This window comes from Microtus pennsylvanicus, chromosome 4 (assembly GCF_037038515.1).
Source record: "Microtus pennsylvanicus isolate mMicPen1 chromosome 4, mMicPen1.hap1, whole genome shotgun sequence".
In the NCBI taxonomy this organism is placed as follows: Eukaryota; Metazoa; Chordata; class Mammalia; order Rodentia; family Cricetidae; genus Microtus; species Microtus pennsylvanicus.
This window is the reverse complement of record NC_134582.1, coordinates 106748297-106765998: the sequence shown is the minus strand read 5'-3', so window position 1 is coordinate 106765998 and position 17702 is coordinate 106748297. Positions and strand designations below refer to the sequence as shown.

General features: G+C 43.4%; 3 protein-coding genes across 3 annotated transcripts; 1 reads left to right on the top strand and 2 right to left on the bottom strand.

The window, feature by feature from the left end:
* Positions 1–14717: 14717 nt before the first annotated feature.
* Positions 14718–15034, bottom strand: LOC142848303 (histone H4). The gene has a single exon (XM_075970117.1). The coding sequence runs from the start codon at positions 15032–15034 to the stop codon at positions 14723–14725; it is 312 nt and encodes a 103-aa protein (XP_075826232.1). The 3' UTR covers positions 14718–14722.
* A 1086-nt stretch (positions 15035–16120) lies between these two features.
* Positions 16121–16527, bottom strand: LOC142848285 (histone H2A type 1-E). The gene has a single exon (XM_075970100.1). The coding sequence runs from the start codon at positions 16512–16514 to the stop codon at positions 16122–16124; it is 393 nt and encodes a 130-aa protein (XP_075826215.1). The 5' UTR covers positions 16515–16527; the 3' UTR covers position 16121.
* Positions 16528–16812: 285 nt separating this feature from the next.
* LOC142848292 (histone H2B type 1-C/E/F/G/I) lies at positions 16813–17238 on the top strand. The gene has a single exon (XM_075970106.1). The coding sequence runs from the start codon at positions 16813–16815 to the stop codon at positions 17191–17193; it is 381 nt and encodes a 126-aa protein (XP_075826221.1). The 3' UTR covers positions 17194–17238.
* The last annotated feature ends 464 nt before the right edge of the window (positions 17239–17702 follow it).

Sequence of the window (17702 nt, the reverse complement as noted above, 5' to 3'; positions counted from 1 at the left end):
TCTAATACCTCACCTCACTGTACATGTACGTGTGTGATAGGGAAGTGAGGTCTAGGAAGCGCTCATGTTGGCATAACCTTATGCACGGTACGATAGCTGTCAAGAACTTGTGCCTTTGGCATTTTCTCACTGGTCTCCCTATCCATGCAGCCATGCCTGTGCTCACCTGCATGCATTATTATATATAATATTAATATATAATATATTGTTTTACATAACATAAAAGAATCACAAATTATCTGGTGTCTTCGCCCCCACCCTCAATGCCACCCCGTGTCTGGCTTATGTGGTATTTTATTCTGATTCATTTGGGTTTATCCTGGTGATAGACTGACTTCAAGGGAGCCAACAGACCCTGACTCAAAAGGATGATGTGCCTACTTGACCCTGGATTTAGGCTCCAGCACCCCTACCTACAAAACCCAGGTTTTGATATTTAAGCAAGCAACATTTGGCTAAACCTCAAAATTTCCGTCCAAATGAGATACGTCTGCATTCGACCAATACAAACTTTTGCCCTTCAGCTGTCTCTCACCCATGTTACAGTAATGACTCCTTTTCTGCTAAGTAGCACCAAAGATATTCTTCACCTGTCATGAGTCCCTTTTCTGGTAAGCATAAAAGTAAGTAATAGTGTTTACTCACTAATTTTGCATAGTAATTTAAGGTTAGTGGCTCCCTTGAAGCCTTTAGAATGTAGGAGCACACTCCTGCAAAGTCAACTGGGGTTTCTAGAGTGGGGATCCTCAAGGCCAAACAAACGTCTGAAGAGAGAAGCTGAGATAGAAGATAATGGAATCGGGAGGTCTGTCTGGTTCATGCCAAAACAGTCAAACAGCCCAAAGTTTATTTCAGAACTTGTTTATAAACAAAAACAGAACAAAGCCCGACACAGACCATTTGTCATCAAACCATGGATCATTTACATGCACTGGCAACGTAACAGAAGAAGGTTGTTTTAATACCAATACACGGGTATGATCATCCACTTGAGAAGTACAATTAGTCAAAACACAATCAGGGCATGATGTATTAAACAACACCGTTCGTGGAGATTTTTATCTCTCCCACCAAAAGAACATCAGGCATTTCTACACACACCAAGACAGTTCCTTTCAGGGGGCAAACAGGTTTTGAAAAACTCAATTGTCCTGCCACTTTCCCCAAGGCAGCTCAAGTTTTCAGATATAAGTCTGTGAAAATTTTGTACCAGAGTACAATAATTCCACCTGACAATTCTTGATCCCAAGGCTCTGCTGTAGACAAATGATGTGGATTCCCCTCTGTATGCTGTGACTGCCACTGGTTAATAAAGAAGCTGCTTTGGGCCTATTGCAGCGCAGAAGAGGGCAAGGCGGGAACTCCAAGCAGATGGAGGAGAAGGTAGGCAGAGTCAGGGAGGCCAGAGGAGACAAACGCCCGAACTCTGCCTGGTAAGCCATAACCACATGATGATACACAGATTAATAGAAACGAGTTAATTTAAGATGTAGGAGCTAGCTAGAAATATGCACAAACTAATAGGCCAAGCAATGACGTAATTAAAATAGTTTTTCTGTGGTTATTTCGGGTCTGGGCAGCCAGGAACAAATGAGCAGGCTCCACCAACAAAGGATAACAGTCACTATCATATTGGTTTCCAGACCAGCCAAGAATGTACTGTGATGTCGCTGTGATGTTGTACTTTAATGGGATAATTCCAGTACATCATCTCCACAACAAAGTTCTATTAGCTCCTTCCTCGCAATTCTTCCATGAATGGAGGAAATCACTGAGGGAATGAAATATCATTTACCCAGTTACCTTGAATGATAACTTGGTATAATATGTACATTGTTTATCATGACCCATAATTAGTATTGGAAACACTCCAAGACATCCCTCAAAATCAATATTCTTTGCAAAACATACAGGAATTCCTTTGCCATACCCAGCATAGGAAAATTTTCAAGTGATCAGGAACTCTTGTGTGGCAGGTCGGTCTGAAAGATGTGTATCATCGGCAGTGACCACCATTTCTCTTCCTTCCCACACAGCAGGATGTAAAATAGGTGGACTGGGAGCACAGGCTCAGTAGATCTCTCTGGCTTTTCTGGATCAGCAGCAGCAGCGTCAGGATCAGCATCTTTCGGCTTCACACATCGCACCAATTGACCTTTATTTTCATCCTGTGAAAAAACACAAACGTGTTCTCTTCTCATACCAAAACAAGATCAGAACTCCGTCAGAAACCAGTAGATGGCTCTTTCCATTAGACCTGAACAAAGTGTGTGGTGGTACTTTCATGCCAAAAACTATTCATGAAATATTGCTCACAGACATCCATATTTTAAAAATTTAAAATAAAGAACATATATGTGACTATGGGTATGGTTCTAACTCACCCCTTTTTATTTTATTTTTAATTGCGTCTTAAAATTCCCATGTGCCCTTTCAACAATTTTCTGCCCTTTAATAGTGCATCATCTCAAATTCTTGAGATAGGTTTGTTCTAGAGACTGATATTGGAGTTTTAACACCATTAGCTTAACGGTACCCAGACAGGAATTATCATTTATTTAAGACATCAACTTGGAAACGAAAATGGGGACCAAAAAGTATTTTATCTCATGCTTTTTATGACAAGAAATTCCATTTTGATCTAACATCTGGGGGGTGGGAGGGGGGCAGGGACGATGTATCGGCTTCTGTAATTACTTCCTGCTGACATTAGGACATTGTTCTTAGAGCCCTGAAAGGCTAGAATGTGAGCCAAAGGCAACATAGGGACTTAGAAGCATCTGGTTCATTGAGAAGCTGAAAAGGCAATGACTTTGACTGGATTGGTCCACATCAGGTTTCAGCAAGTTTAGGACTCATTTGGAGCAGGTTGTTATCAGCAAATGATGCGTGGATGTGTTTGTCAGGCAAATGGAAACCTGGCAAGACTGATGCAGACTGGGAGCAGAACTTAAAATTTACGAACTCATTTGAAACTTGTAGATTCATTCTCAGTGATTGAGAAAGGGGAAGGGTCTCAAGACCAGGAGAAAGGGAAAATATCACAATCCTTTTTATTTGTGAGAAGTGGATCCAAGTTTTATACTTCTCTCCATGTTCTGACGTTTGTATGAATCTCCATTTTATAAAAGGACATAAAATTTTCAGATATATTAGCATTGTGAATCTGTACTAAAATCCATATTGTAGAAAATCTTGACCATGTCCTCAGTCTATTTAAACTGCTTCCCTGGAAAGTTTTCTCGTTGTCTCTTTCCTCTCCCCCACTGTGGTCACGTTCGCAGCCTCCCGGTTCCCCCTCGGGGCCACTCGAGAGCACAGGAATTCCATTAAACCTGGATATTTCTTAATTTGGCTTGTTGTGATTTGGCTTGATTGGGATTTTTGCGTTGGCAGAGAGCCTGCGTTAGGAAATATTCCTAATAGCAAGAAATCTTGTAATAATTTCTGTATACCCCTTCAGCCATTATTTCTTATAAGTTTTCTGGATATTCCCTCAGACCCATATAATCCACACTTTTATGCCTTCAGATCCTTACAACCTATGTAGATGACCTTAGGCCATTATATTTTTTAGACCCTCAGAATTTATATAGACTCAAAATATAAGCATTTTTCCCTATTTATAACCATTATAGGAGCAGTTGGAATGCAGTGTTCATTTTCAGACCTCAGATGTGATGTTGACAATTTTTAAGGAACATGTTTGGACTTTTCTATGAAAGTCTGAGTAGCAAAGAGCTTTAGCTTTGTCATTTCATAGGAGGCCGATCATATAGAACCCTGTAACTCAGAGGTGTCAGGAGCCGTTTCCTCCTAGGATTATTGCAGGAACCATCACCCTGGGGAGTCTGCAGAGAACCCCACACCCCTAATTGTGTTAGGAATCGTTCTATTGACAAAGCCTACCCCACACCCAAATTGGCTGTTGATGGAGAGCTATCTGTTAGCGGAACCCGCCCCACATTCCAAACTATCTAGAGAACTAGGTGTGTCAACTCCTAGTTGTGACTTCCTGGCCTACGTGACATGACCGAACGTAACCTCCTGGCCTATGTGACCAACGTGAACTATGCGGCAAGAGTCCAGGCCCCTGTGCCCACCCCCCAACTCCTTACCCTATATAAGCTGTACCCCGTCTCTAATAAACGGAGGCTTTGTCAGGAACCCCCGCTTGGCCTTCTTCCTCTTTCTTACCCCATTATTTTCCAGATAGTGCCTCTCCGTGACCCTGGAATAACTGACTGCAGGGTGGGTTACAACCCATAGACTGAGTAACCCACCCAAAAGTGGTTTACACAGAGGGTTGCAACATGATGATTAATTAGTAACTTGTTTTTTACTTTTTTTTTTTTTTGTTTTTGTTTTTGTTTTTCGAGACAGGGTTTCTCTATGGTTTTGGAGCCTGTCCTGGAACTCACTCTGTAGACCAGGCTGGTCTCGAACTCACAGAGATCCGCCTGCCTCTGCCTCCCGAGTGCTGGGATTAAAGGCGTGCGCCACCATCGCCCGGCTAATTAGTAACTTGTATTTAGGACCTCAGTCCTCCTTTCACCTTTAGAGAACATGATCCTATTATTAACATAACTATTCTGCAGTGACGAATCACCAGCCTTATTAATGAAGAAAGTCAACCAGAATTAACTTCACATGGTAAAATCTTAACTTTTTTATAGTTTCCCTTAAAACTCAGTATTATACGTAGATGAATTCCTTTTCCTAGATCATTTCAATCTCTTGTTCGTCCCCTAGTCCTACATGCAAATCTCCATCAATGTCTCGTCTTTCTTCCAGCAGTCCAAAAGATTGCATAGATACATTTCAAACAAGAGCCTACCAAAATATGTGTATGTATCACAACAAGAACAACTAGCCAAACCTTGGGAGGCAGAGGCAGGTAGATCTTTGTGGGTTCAAGGCCAGCCTGCTCTACAAGAGCTAGCTAGTTCCAGGACAGGCTCAAAAGCTTCAGAGAAACCCTGTCTCAAAAAACAAGAACAAAGAATAACTTAAATTTGCATTAACATAAAAACCTGTATCAATATGAATTCTCTTGGTCTTAATCAGTAATAATTTGCACCCAATTTCCTTAAAAGATAAGTATTTGTAACCCATTGGATCTAAATAACTAACACCCATATATCTCTTTCTTGTGAAAACAGAAACATAATTTTCCCCAAACATAAAGTATCTTTGACTTTTACTTTAAAATCAGCACTTCCTAAAATATCCAGTTTGGTATAGTTCAACATTTTTTACAAGCAGTATCAAGACAGAGAAGGGTTAAGAAGGGAAGCTGCAGGCCCTGGGAAGAGACCTTGAGTGTTACCACAGGAAAGAACTTGGGTTTAGGAAAGAAAAGAGGGGGAGCAGCGCTGGTGGGCACAGAATATGTCCTTGACTTCCAGTATCCCTGAAAAAAAGAATTTTAACTTTTCAGGCCACAATCAAACAATCTCTGGTTCACATCCGTGAAGTTTTTCAACTGCAAGCAACCAATTCCCTGCCGCCCCGTCCACTTGAGCATCTCTCTGTAGTATATATCTCTGTGTAGGCGCTCTGCCTACCTGAGCATGCGCACTCCCGCTCTCAGCAGGAGCTGCTGGCTGACTGCGGACCAAAGAACAACGGAGGGAGGGAGCCCTTGCCTTGCCTCTCCTTTGAGAAATTTTTCTTTCAGGACCCAAAGTCCTGGAACCTAATCAATAAAAATGCACAGGGCCGGGCGATGGTGGCGCACGCCTTTAATCCCAGCACTCGGGAGGCAGAGGCAGGCGGATCTCTGGGAGTTCGAGACCAGCCTGGTCTACAGAGCTAGTTCCAGGACAGGCACCAAAGCCACAGAGAAACCCTGTCTCGAAAAACCAAAAAAATAAAATAAAATAAAATAAAATAAAATAAAAATAAAAATGCACAGGGACAAGGACCTAGAGGCAGAGGCTGCCTGCCTCATCTCCTCCAGGACAACAAAGAAGGTCAGTAGACAAAAATGGACTATAATGACAGACAAACAGACACGGGCGCCACTTAACCTTTTCAGGGACGTGTGAAAGACCTGGATAAATCCAGACCTCCCCAGCAGGAAGAAAATAGCCAAAAACCCAAGCAGGAAGAGAAGAATCAAAAATCTAGGATTAGCCGGTTCAGTGACTGTGTTTCAGGAACTAGCTGAAGATAAAATTAGATTGTAATCTTGAGAAACAGGGAGTTTCCCCTTGTGATTTTAGGAACTAGCTGATTATGGCCTTGAGTGATCTTGAGAGGCAGGGAGTTATCCCCTTGTGACTTTCTGTGACACTCTCCCTGCCCCTATTATTGGGCTGTGGTTTCTTCCTATAAAAACCCCTTCTCCAGGTCACTCGGGGTCGAACTCTTCCCCTGCGTGGGTTATGAGTCTCGGCCCCAGTGCACTGGTTCCTGTTTCATCTCATCAATTAAAGCCTCTTGTGGTTGCATCAAGGACGGTCTTTCGTGAGTTACTGGGGGGGGGGGAGGGGGGGGTCGTGTTATCCCGAGACTTGAGTGAGAATCTCCTCAGCACTGGGGGGTCTTTCAATGAACACACAAAAGAGAAGAGCAACATAGTAACAGTCCAAACACAGACCAGGACAAAGCGTGCTCATTTACACCTTTTTAAATCTCTAGGCTCACGGCCCTTCTGCAGGAACCAGGGGCACACAGCGTTTACACATTTCAAAAGCGGAAACCCTTGCCGTTGTCCTTCCTTAGCACCCCTAGCCTTTAAAATATCTATAAGTAAATGTAGAAATTCTAAAATTTTGCACAGTTGTTGATGCCCTCCCTACCTTGGCACCTCTAACTTAAAATATCTTTCAGTAAATGTACAAACAGCTGTTTAGTATTTTCTTGGCCCATAATTACTTTTTACAGTTGTACTAAAGTTACTTCGTACTGGTTTTTCACGCTGTGCAGCTAACCTCCTTTTTGTATTTACACTGTGCAACTGCTTGCTTATACTCCGGGGATGTGCTTAAGGCACCTCCTAGTGCCTGAGGAATCTGCTGGGCGCCACCTGTAGGAGCCCCTCCTACAAAGTCAGCTAGGGTTCCTGGTCATGCTGAAACAGTCAAACAGCCCAGAGTTTATTTCAGAACTTGCTTATATGCAAAACCAGAACAAAGCAGGGCTCCGACGGTCAGTCAGTGTCTAACCGCAAGGCCATTCCTGTCGTTGACCGAGCAGCCTCCTATCTAACACACATTTGCTGCTCAGAAGCAACCTCACTTTCTGTCTTGATCCTTGATGTTCCTGAGGTCTGTCTTCAGCAGTATACTGTCTACTAGATAGAGTGTTCTTTTCTCGGGCTAAATCAGAAGTCTCACAGTCCTCAAAAGCAGAGCAGGCAAGCTTGAACTCGAATGACTTATAAGTCAGAATGGACTCTAGATGGAAACTGAGTCACACATGGCTCCCACACCAGAACATGTTTTTTTTTTTAATATTTATTATGTATACAATACTCTGTTGGCGTGTATGCTTAAAGGCCAGAAGTGGGCACCAGACCTCATTACAGATGGTTGTGAGCCACCATGTGGTTGCTGGGAATTGAACTCAGGACCTTTGGAAGAGCAGGCAACGCTCTTAACCGCTGAGCCATCTCTCCAGCCCCCAAAACATGTTTTTTAAAAAGTTCACCCTGATTAAAAGCACGCCTTTAATTCCAGCACTCCGGAGTCAGAGGCAGGCCTATCTCTGTGAGTTCGAGGCCAGCCTGGTCTACAAGAGGGAGTTCCAGGACAGGCCCAAAAGCTACAGAGAAACCTGTCTCACTCAAAACAAACAAGCAAACAGTCTTACATCTACACTGGGATCCTGAATGTGAAGTATAGTAACTGGGTGGCTCGTAAAGACTTTCTATTGGCTTAAACCAATGAATGAATTTACTCTGGTAAATACCTTACAACCACCACCACCACCACCTTCTTCTTCTTCTTCTTCTTCTTCTTCTTCTTCTTCTTCTTCTTCTTCTTCTTCTCTTCCTCCTTCTTCCTCCTCCTCCTCCTCGTCCTCGTCCTCCTCCTCCTCCTCCTCCTCCTCCTTCTTCTTCCTGTCTTTTCTTTCTTTCAAAAAGCTCACTATGTAGCCTTGGCTCACCTTGAGTTTACTATGAAAACCAGGGTGGCCTCAAACTCATAGAATTTTGCCTGTGTTTGCCTCCCGAGTTCTGGGATTAAAGGCATAGTTCATCACTCCCAGCCAAAGGCATTGTTCTTAAGTTCCTGATATATTGAAAGACATTTCACAAAATGTTTTTCTAAAGTTTGAGAGGACAATTTGAAAGTGAAAACATCTGAAAGAGTGTTGGTCAAGAAGGTATGCGGGTTTTTTTCTTTTAGTTTGTTTTTGGGGTGGATTACATTGACAGTTTTTCATATGTTGAATCATCCCTGCATTTCTGGGATCAAGCCTACTTGATGGTGGTAGATGATATTTTTTTTTAAATATTTATTTATTATGTATACAATATTCTGCCCGTGTGTCTGCCTGCAGGCCAGAAGAGGGCGCCAGATCTCATTACAGATGGTTGTGAGCCACCATGTGGTTGCTGGGAATTGAACTCAGGACCTTTGGAAGAGCAGGCAGTGCTCTTAACCTCTGAGCCATCTCTCCAGCCCGGTAGATGATATTTTTGATATGTTCTTGGGTTCATAGTATTGATAGTATTTTTACTATCAATGTTCAAGACGTAAACAGGTCTGTAATTCTCCTTCGTTGAGCCTTTGTGTGGTTTGGGTACCAGGGTAACTGTGGCCTGGTAACATGAGTTTTGAGATGTTCCTTCTGTTTCTATGTTGTGGAATAATTTGAGGATTATTTGATATTAATTCTTCTTTGAAAGTTTGATAGAATTCTGTGATAAAACCATCCGGCCGGCCCTGTTTGTTTTGTTTTGTTTTTATTTTCTTTATTGGGAGACACTTAATGACTACTTCTATTTCCTTAGAGGTTACAGGTCTATTTAAATTATATATTTCATCTTGATTTAACTTTGATAAATAAGTGTTATCTATCAAGAAATTTTGTTGATTTCTTTTATATTTTCTAGTTTTGTAGAGTACAGTCTTTTGAAATATGTCCTAATGATCGTCTGGATTTCCTCAGTGTCTCTTGTTATGCCCTCTTTTTCTGATTTTGTTAATTTGGATATTCTGTCTGCCTTTTGGTTAGTTTAGATAAGGGCTTATCTATCTTGTTGATTTCCTCAAAGAATCAACTCATTGTTTCATTGATTCTTTGCATTGCTCTCCTTGTTTATATTTTATTGATTTCAGCCCTCTGTTTGATCATTTCCTACCTACCATCTACTCCTCCTGGTTGTGTTTGTTGTAGAGTTTTCACTAGTGCTGTTAAGTTGCTAGTGTGAGATTTCCCCAATTTCTTTATGCAGGCACTTGGTGCTGGAAACTCTCCTCTTGACACAGCTTCCATTATGTCCCATGGGTTTGGGTACATTGTGCATTCCTTTTCATTGAATTCTACGAAGTCTATCATTTACTTCTTTATTTCTGCCTTGACTCAGTAGTGGTCATTCAGTAGAGAGCTGTTCAGTTTCCATTAGTTGTTAATCTTTCTGTTGTTTCTGTCATTGTTGAAATTCAGCTCTAATCTGTAGTGGCCTGATAGCATGCAGGGGGCTTTTTCAATTTTTTTGTATTTACTGAAACTTGTTTTGTGACTGAGTATGCATTCAGTTTCGGACAATGTTCCATGAGGTGCTGAGGAGAAGGTATATTCTTTTGTATTTAGGTAAAATGTTCTGTAGATGTATGTTAGGTCCATTTGGTTCATAATGTCTGCTAACTTCATTACTTTTCTGTTTAGTTTATAGACATAAACATTACTGTTGATGAGAATGGAGTACTGGAGTCTCCCACTATCAACATGTAAGGGTCAATAGGTGATTTACGATTTAGTAATGTTTCTTTTACAAATGTGGGTATCCTTGCATTGGGCACAGATGTTGAGAATTGAAATGTCATCTTTGATAAGTATGAAGTGTCTTTTTCCTTCTCTTCTGAAGTCTATTTTGTTAGATATTAGAATAGCTACACAAGATTGTTTCTTAGGGCCATTTGCTTGGAAATTTTTTTTCAACCTTTTTTAATGGTGATTATTTTCTTTATGCTGTAACAAGTAAAGCTTGCCTGAAGATCAGAGGACAAAGCTAGCCACTAGTTAACCATCAATGTCTGGAGGTCTGTACTGACAGACAGGAAGTGATATGACTGAGTGGAGAGAGATATAGAAGGTAGGAGGAGACAGGAACTCATCCTCTATTTGGGCTGAGAGTAGCAGAGGTAAGATCTCCAGTGGCTGCTGCTCTACTTCTCTGTTCTTTCAGCTTTCACCCCCTAACACCTGACTCCAGGTTTTATTGTTAATACCAATTAGAACGCATGAAAAACTTCTTACTCTTAAGTAATGTCTATCTTTGATATTGAGATGTGTTTCTTGCATACAGCAGAAGAATGGATCTTGTTTTTACATCCGTTCTGTTAGTCTGTGTCTTTTTATTGAGAAATTTAGTCCATTGATATTGAGAGAAATCAATGACCAATGATAATTCTTGTTATTTTGTTGTAGTTGATGGTGGTAGTGTGTGTGTGTGCGTGCGCGCGCGCGTGTGTTGCCCCGGCTCAACGGAGACCCTAGAGGGGGAGTGAGAAAGGGATGGGACAAGAGACATAAGAGATGGAGACAAGACAGATTCTTACCAAGTCTCATTTTTTTAAGGGAATAAGCCAGGTAAATATAAGGTAAGGGAAAAAAAGGAAATTCTCCTCGTGTATATGGGTAACTAAGCCAACTTACTAGGCAACCTAACCATGGTCTAATGGTCAGGCGGAAAGTTCCTAACTGTAACATGCAGAAAAGTCAGAATGTTCAGAACACAGGAACAATGGAGTAGTGACTCCTTGCAGAGTTAGTATTTGACAGATCAGAACAGTAGGAGAAGCCAAGCGCTGTAACAGGGTGGGCAAAACTGATCCAGGGAGTAGGAAGTCTCCCAAAGGGTGTGTGTATGTGTGTTTTCCTTCTTTGGGTTTTGCTGGTGTGAGATTATCTATTGACTGTGTTTTTCTGGGTGTAGTTAACTTCCTTGGATTGGAACCCTTTCTTCTGTAGGGCTGGATTTGTAGAGAGATACTATTAAATTTTGACTTTATCATGAAATATCTTGTTTTCTCCATCTATGGTGATTAAAAATTTTGCTGTATTGTTGTCTGGTCTGGTATCTGTGGTCACTTAGAGTATACAGCACATCTGTCTAGGCCCTCTGGCTTTGAGAGTCTCCATTGAGAATTCAGGTCTAATTCGAACAGGTCTTCATATGTTATTTGGCCTTTTTCTTCTTTCAGTTTTTAATATTCTTTGTTTTGTGTTTCGTGTTTCAATTATTATGTGGCAACAAGACCTTGTTTTCTGGTTCAATCTATTTGGTGTTCTAGAAGCTTCTTGTACCTTTGTAGGGATGTAATTCTTTAGATTAGGAAAATTTTCTTCTATGGCTTTGTTAAAAATATTTTCTAGGTCTTTGCGCTGGGAATCTTCTTCTTTTATTTCTATTATTCTTAAGTTTGGTCTTTTCATACTATTCCAGGTTTCTTGTTTTATATAAGAAATTTTCTTTGATGTATTTCTTCTAGTGTGTCCTCAATCTCAGATTGTCGATTTCATCTCTTGTCTTCTGTTGGTAATGCTAGCATCTTTAGTTTCTGTTCACTTACCTAGAATTTGCTTTTCCAGGATTCCCTCAATTTGTGTTTTCTTTATTGCTTCTTTTTCCATTTTTAGGTAGGTCTTAAACAGTTTTATTCATTTCCTTCAATGTCATTTTCTTGACATTCTTTAAGGGATTTAATGATTTCCTTCAATATTTTTGATTGTCTTTGTCTCAATTTCCTTTTTTTTTAAAGCAAGGATTTTTTTAAATATTTATTATGTATACAATATTCTGTCTGTATGCCTGAAGGCCAGAAGAGGGCTCCAGACCTCTTTGCAGATGGTTGTGAGCCACCATGTGGTTGCTGGGAATTGAACTCAGGACCTTTGGAAGAGCAGGCAATGCTCTTACTCTTAACCACTGAGCCATCTCTCCAATGTCTCAATTTCCTTAAGTGATTTACTCATTTCTTCTTTAAGGACCTCTATCATCTCCATAAAGTTGGTTTTAAGGTTGTTGTCTTTTGCTTCAGCTGTGTTGGAATATTCAGGGCTTTGCTTAGTTGGATGGCTGAGCTCTGGTCGTGGCATGTTGCCCTGATTGTTGTTGATTGTATTCTTTTACTGGCATTAGATTAGACATGTGCATTTGGAGTGATTACTGGTTTGGGTGTTGATTTCTGGATTTGTATTTGTTGGATGAGTGTTTTCTTCCTTGGTTTCTCTTTGTTCTGTCATCTTCTGGCTAGAGTGATCTGTGCTTGAGTAGAGGGTCTCTGCCCAAGTTGGCTGACCTTCTGATGGCTGGATGACCTCTGGTCCAGCAGGGCATTCCAGCCCAAATTGGGACTGGAGATATGGCTAGAGATTGACTTACCTGGTTTTCAGGGAGCAGGCCAGGCTCAAGTGGGGTAGGAGGCTTTCATCAGAGGTGTGGGTCAGGATATAGTAACAAGGAGGTAAGGGACGTTTTGGCTATGCTAGTTGACCACGAGTGGGTTGGAAGGCGGTCCTACCTATGTAGGTGGAGGCTGCTTGTCTGTTTCCTGACTTCCCATAACCGAAATAATCACACAGAAATTGTATGAATTACAACATTGCTTAGCCTATTAGCTTAAGATTCTTGTTGTTGTTGTTTTTTTTTTTTTTTGGTTTTTTTTTTTTTGAGACAGGGTTTCTCTGTGGTTTTGGAGCCTGTCCTGGAACTAGCTCTTGTAGACCAGGCTGGTCTCGAACTCACAGAGATCCACCTGCCTCTGCCTCCCGAGTGCTGGGATTAAAGGCGTGCGCCACCACCGCCCGGCTTAGCTTAAGATTCTTATTAACTAACTCTTACATCTTAAATTAGCCCATTCCTATTATTTTATATTTTACCACGAGTCTGGTGGTTTACCAGTAAGGTTCTGGCTGGTGGTAGTATCCTGTCTTTCTCCTTAGGTGGCTGCATGGTGTCTCACTGACTCCACCTACTTTCTCCTCTAGCTCTGCTTGGCTTTACTCTACTAAACCATTGGCCGAAACAGTTTCTTTAATAAGCAATGGTAATAAAACATACTTATAGCTTACAGAGGGGAATCCCACATCATACCTGGTGTCAGGATACCAACCTGGCCTCTGGTGGGGTATGAAGTTTCTGCCAGGTAAACATTCTTACTTATGAGTTTATTCTGGTGAACTTCCTGTTGTGATTTGCCCCTTTCTATACACAGCAGTTTTCACAATTGTATGAGTATTTACACACTGAGTATGTCTTCTGTAAAATGAGGAAGAAATGTAATGGCTGTGGTCATTTGGGAAACTCCAAAGATAACTGAGATACAACTAATATTTTAATAGTTCCATTATTTCAAAATGTGGTTTTTGACTGTGAAAGGGAGAGAAAGAAGAAATAGTTGTTATATCACGAGCCTGGAGGGTTAAGAGTTAACCTTAAGTGGTTAAGAGCATATACCAATACCTGAGCAGTTCCCAGTACCCATCAGGGGCTCATAACCTCCTGTACCCTGTGTTTAGGAATCTTATACCCCTTTCTTGTTTCCATGGACACCTGTGTATAATACTTACACAGTGAATAAAAATACTTAGTAAAGACATGCACCACCAGGCCCAGCTAATAGAAAATAAAAATAATCTTATATTTCTGTTTGTTACATCCACTTAATGTTTCGTTAGATCAGAAAATAAGCATTAGCAATTTCTAAATTCTTTTTCTTTGTTTGGCTTAAGACAGAGTGTTATTTAGTAGCTCTGGCTGTACTGGAACTTCACTTATAAACCAGGCTGGCCTTGAACCCAGACAGAGATCAACTATCTCTTCAGCGCAAGTGGTTGGGGGTTTGGAGGTTCTGCTTTGTTTTTGGAGATAAAAGAAAAAAGATATAAAATTAGAAGGCCTTGAAGGACAGATGCTGTTTAGTGCCTGGGCGGATGAGCTCTCCAAGGGACTGAATTAAGAGAAACCGTAGAGTATGAGAGTTCCACAGGAGCTGTTAGAAAATGCTGACCCTGCTAAGACCGTGGCACAGTGAGATGTCTGTGAGTTGGGTTCGTTTTACTCCCAATTAAGAGCAAGTCATTAAGATCTGAAGGATGAAGTGTCCAAACTGCTGGCATATCTCTTGACATGTTACCCAGGTGAGTCGGTAGAGGTGCTCCTGGTGGAATGGCAAAGGGTACAAAGCTAGTTTTTCCTGCAAAGAAAGCCACTCCTGTTGGAAGTTCTCATTACCGTTTCAACGTCCCACCAGGTACTCATATTAACTACATCTATGTCTAAAGCCCTTTGAGCAGACGCACACGTCCAAGCTACCTGCGGTCCTACATTTGGCTGCACAAGTTGGACAAACACGAATGAATACAGCAGACGCCATCAGATAACCGCGATTACCACAGCAACAGGAGGCACTCACTGTGCGATCACAGCCCACAAGGACAGGATGAGCTCACGACAATGTTCCAGCTCTTCAGGGAGACAGGTGGTTGGCCCTGAAAAGGACCTTTGGAAAGAAAGCAATCGACAAAAGCTACTTAGAGCAACTCAGCCACCGAAGCCGTAGAGGGTGCGGCCCTGGCGCTTGAGCGCGTAGACCACGTCCATGGCGGTGACGGTCTTGCGCTTGGCGTGCTCCGTGTAGGTGACCGCGTCGCGGATCACGTTCTCCAGGAACACCTTCAGCACCCCGCGGGTCTCCTCGTAGATGAGGCCGGAGATGCGCTTGACTCCTCCGCGCCGGGCCAGGCGGCGGATGGCGGGCTTGGTGATGCCCTGGATGTTGTCGCGCAGGACCTTACGGTGGCGCTTGGCGCCGCCTTTGCCCAGGCCTTTCCCGCCTTTGCCGCGTCCAGACATCGCTAACTCAGAGGCCGACTGACGGCCTGCCTTAGCCACCAGGGCTCTCTTATAGGGAATGTGCGGACCGGAGTGAAAACAGGAAGCGCAGTGGCGGGAACTACCCGTGTCTGGGGGAGGGGCCCTCAGCGTCAATTTTACGCTACAGACTATAGACGAAAAGGAAGCTAATCCCACTTTTTAATATTCTTCTTTAGTATTATTTGTATAGGACCATGCTTACTTAATTCACACGTATCGAACAACCGAAGAGTCAGGCACGCAGTCAATGTTTGCGAGTTTTTAAAGAGCTTTTGACAATTTTCTTTCAATGTGATCCCTGACGTGTCGGTATAAAACACAATTTATTATAAAATATACAGAGTCGCCAGGCGGTGGTGGCGCAAGCCTTCAATCCCAGCACTCGGGAGGCAGAGGCAGGCGGATCTGGCCAGCTTGGTCAGCCCTGGCTACACAGAGAACCCCGATCTCGAAAAACAAACCAAGATTTTTTTTTAGCCCCGTGTGCTTTTATCCCAGCACTCCGGAAGCAGGGGCAGGCGGATGTGTTAGCTCGAGGCCACGGTGAGGTCAGGGACAGACAAGGATACAACACAGAAACCCTGTCTCGGAAGGCAATTTTAAAAAAAAAAATCCACAGGTTCAAAATTTAAAAGTGGCCACCCGAGTTGCTACCACGAGATTGTCAACACTTATACTCTTTAGCCTTCATGGTTGAAATAGATGTTAATTCGTGGGGCGTCTAACGCTAAATTCCAGATGGGAAGCTGACAGGGAAAAACCAGATGAACTAAACCTCAATTTTGTGTTTTGCTTGTTTTGGAACAAGTGATCCGCCTGGCCCTGCCTGTAGCGTGCTGAGAAATGGTGTACAGCATCAACGCCCGGCCTTTTAGACATAGGCCCACAAATACCGACGCACCTTTCCAGGACAGAAATCGCAAACATGTTAAGAGAAACATCACCAGGAACCTTAGATATGAAAGTGTCACTGTTAAAAAATGTTCAGCGCTTTAAGAGATATTGTAGATGGCTCTGAAAAGAGCCTTTGGGTCTGAGGTTTCTTAAAGTTCTGATGGTTGCCAAATTACTTTCCCTTGGCCTTGTGGTGGCTCTCGGTCTTCTTGGGCAGCAGCACCGCCTGGATGTTGGGCAGGACGCCGCCCTGCGCGATCGTCACGCGGCCCAGCAGCTTGTTGAGCTCCTCGTCGTTGCGGATGGCCAGCTGCAGGTGGCGCGGGATGATGCGCGTCTTCTTGTTGTCGCGGGCCGCGTTGCCAGCCAGCTCCAGGATCTCGGCCGTCAGGTACTCCAGCACGGCCGCCAGGTACACCGGGGCGCCGGCGCCCACCCGCTCCGCGTAGTTGCCCTTGCGGAGGAGACGGTGCACGCGGCCCACGGGGAACTGCAGGCCGGCCCGGGAGGAGCGGGTCTTGGCCTTGGCGCGAGCCTTACCGCCCTGTTTGCCGCGTCCAGACATCTCGGAGATTTAACAGCTGTTAGCAACTGTGTTAGGTGAAAAATAGCAAGAGCTTGGACTTTATAGTTTTCTCTGGGCGCGAAAAAGGACCCTTCCGATTAGCTGCCTTTTTCTTTTCATTTAGACCAATGGGAAGCATTTTTGTCATCGCGTTTTTCTATTGGACCATGCTTAAGATGACATCGCCCAAATATTACCCAATTAGAAGTGTGCTTTTCTAATCCTCATTTGAATAACGCCTAATAAAAAGGGAGGCCCCGGCCCACTCGCCATTACAGTTTTGCTGCACTGTGTCGCCATGCCTGAGCCAGCGAAGTCCGCACCAGCCCCGAAGAAGGGCTCCAAGAAGGCCGTGACCAAGGCGCAGAAGAAGGACGGCAAGAAGCGCAAGCGCAGCCGCAAGGAGAGCTACTCGGTGTACGTGTACAAGGTGCTGAAGCAGGTCCACCCCGACACCGGCATCTCTTCCAAGGCCATGGGCATCATGAACTCGTTCGTCAACGACATCTTCGAGCGCATCGCGGGCGAGGCGTCGCGCCTGGCGCATTACAACAAGCGCTCGACCATCACGTCCCGGGAGATCCAGACGGCCGTGCGCCTGCTGCTGCCCGGGGAGCTGGCCAAGCACGCCGTGTCCGAGGGCACCAAGGCCGTCACCAAGTACACCAGCTCCAAGTGAGCGCGCCCGTCTCGCTCTTAAACCAAAGGCTCTTTTCAGAGCCACCTACGCTTTCACCAAAAAAAGTTGTAGCACTCGCTTCTTTTGTTGCGGACGTGGGGACGTTTTAAGTTCTTTTTCCTTTTAGCGTCCAGCCTGTTCTGTCAGACCCCGTGCGTTTGCTGGCACCAAGTGTCTACAAGGCTCCTGCCCAGACGCTTTGCCTCATATACTTTTCCAAAAAGTGAAGGAAAATGAATAAGGCAAAGGTGGCAGGTAAGTTCCTGGGCGTCCGTTAATTACTGGACCTAAGTTGAAAACTTGTGGAGGGTACGCTAGCGAGTAAGGCAACTGCGGTCTTTTTCCTTAAAGGGTGTGTTATTGGGGCAAGGGAATCTTGTGCCGTCAGAGGGGGCATCAAAATGAACACGTGAGCACTAAATGTTGACCTTTGACCAGGAATACTGTACGCGAGTGGGTTCCCAAATTGATAATCTATATTTCCAGAGTAAGAAGATGCCTTATGTAGG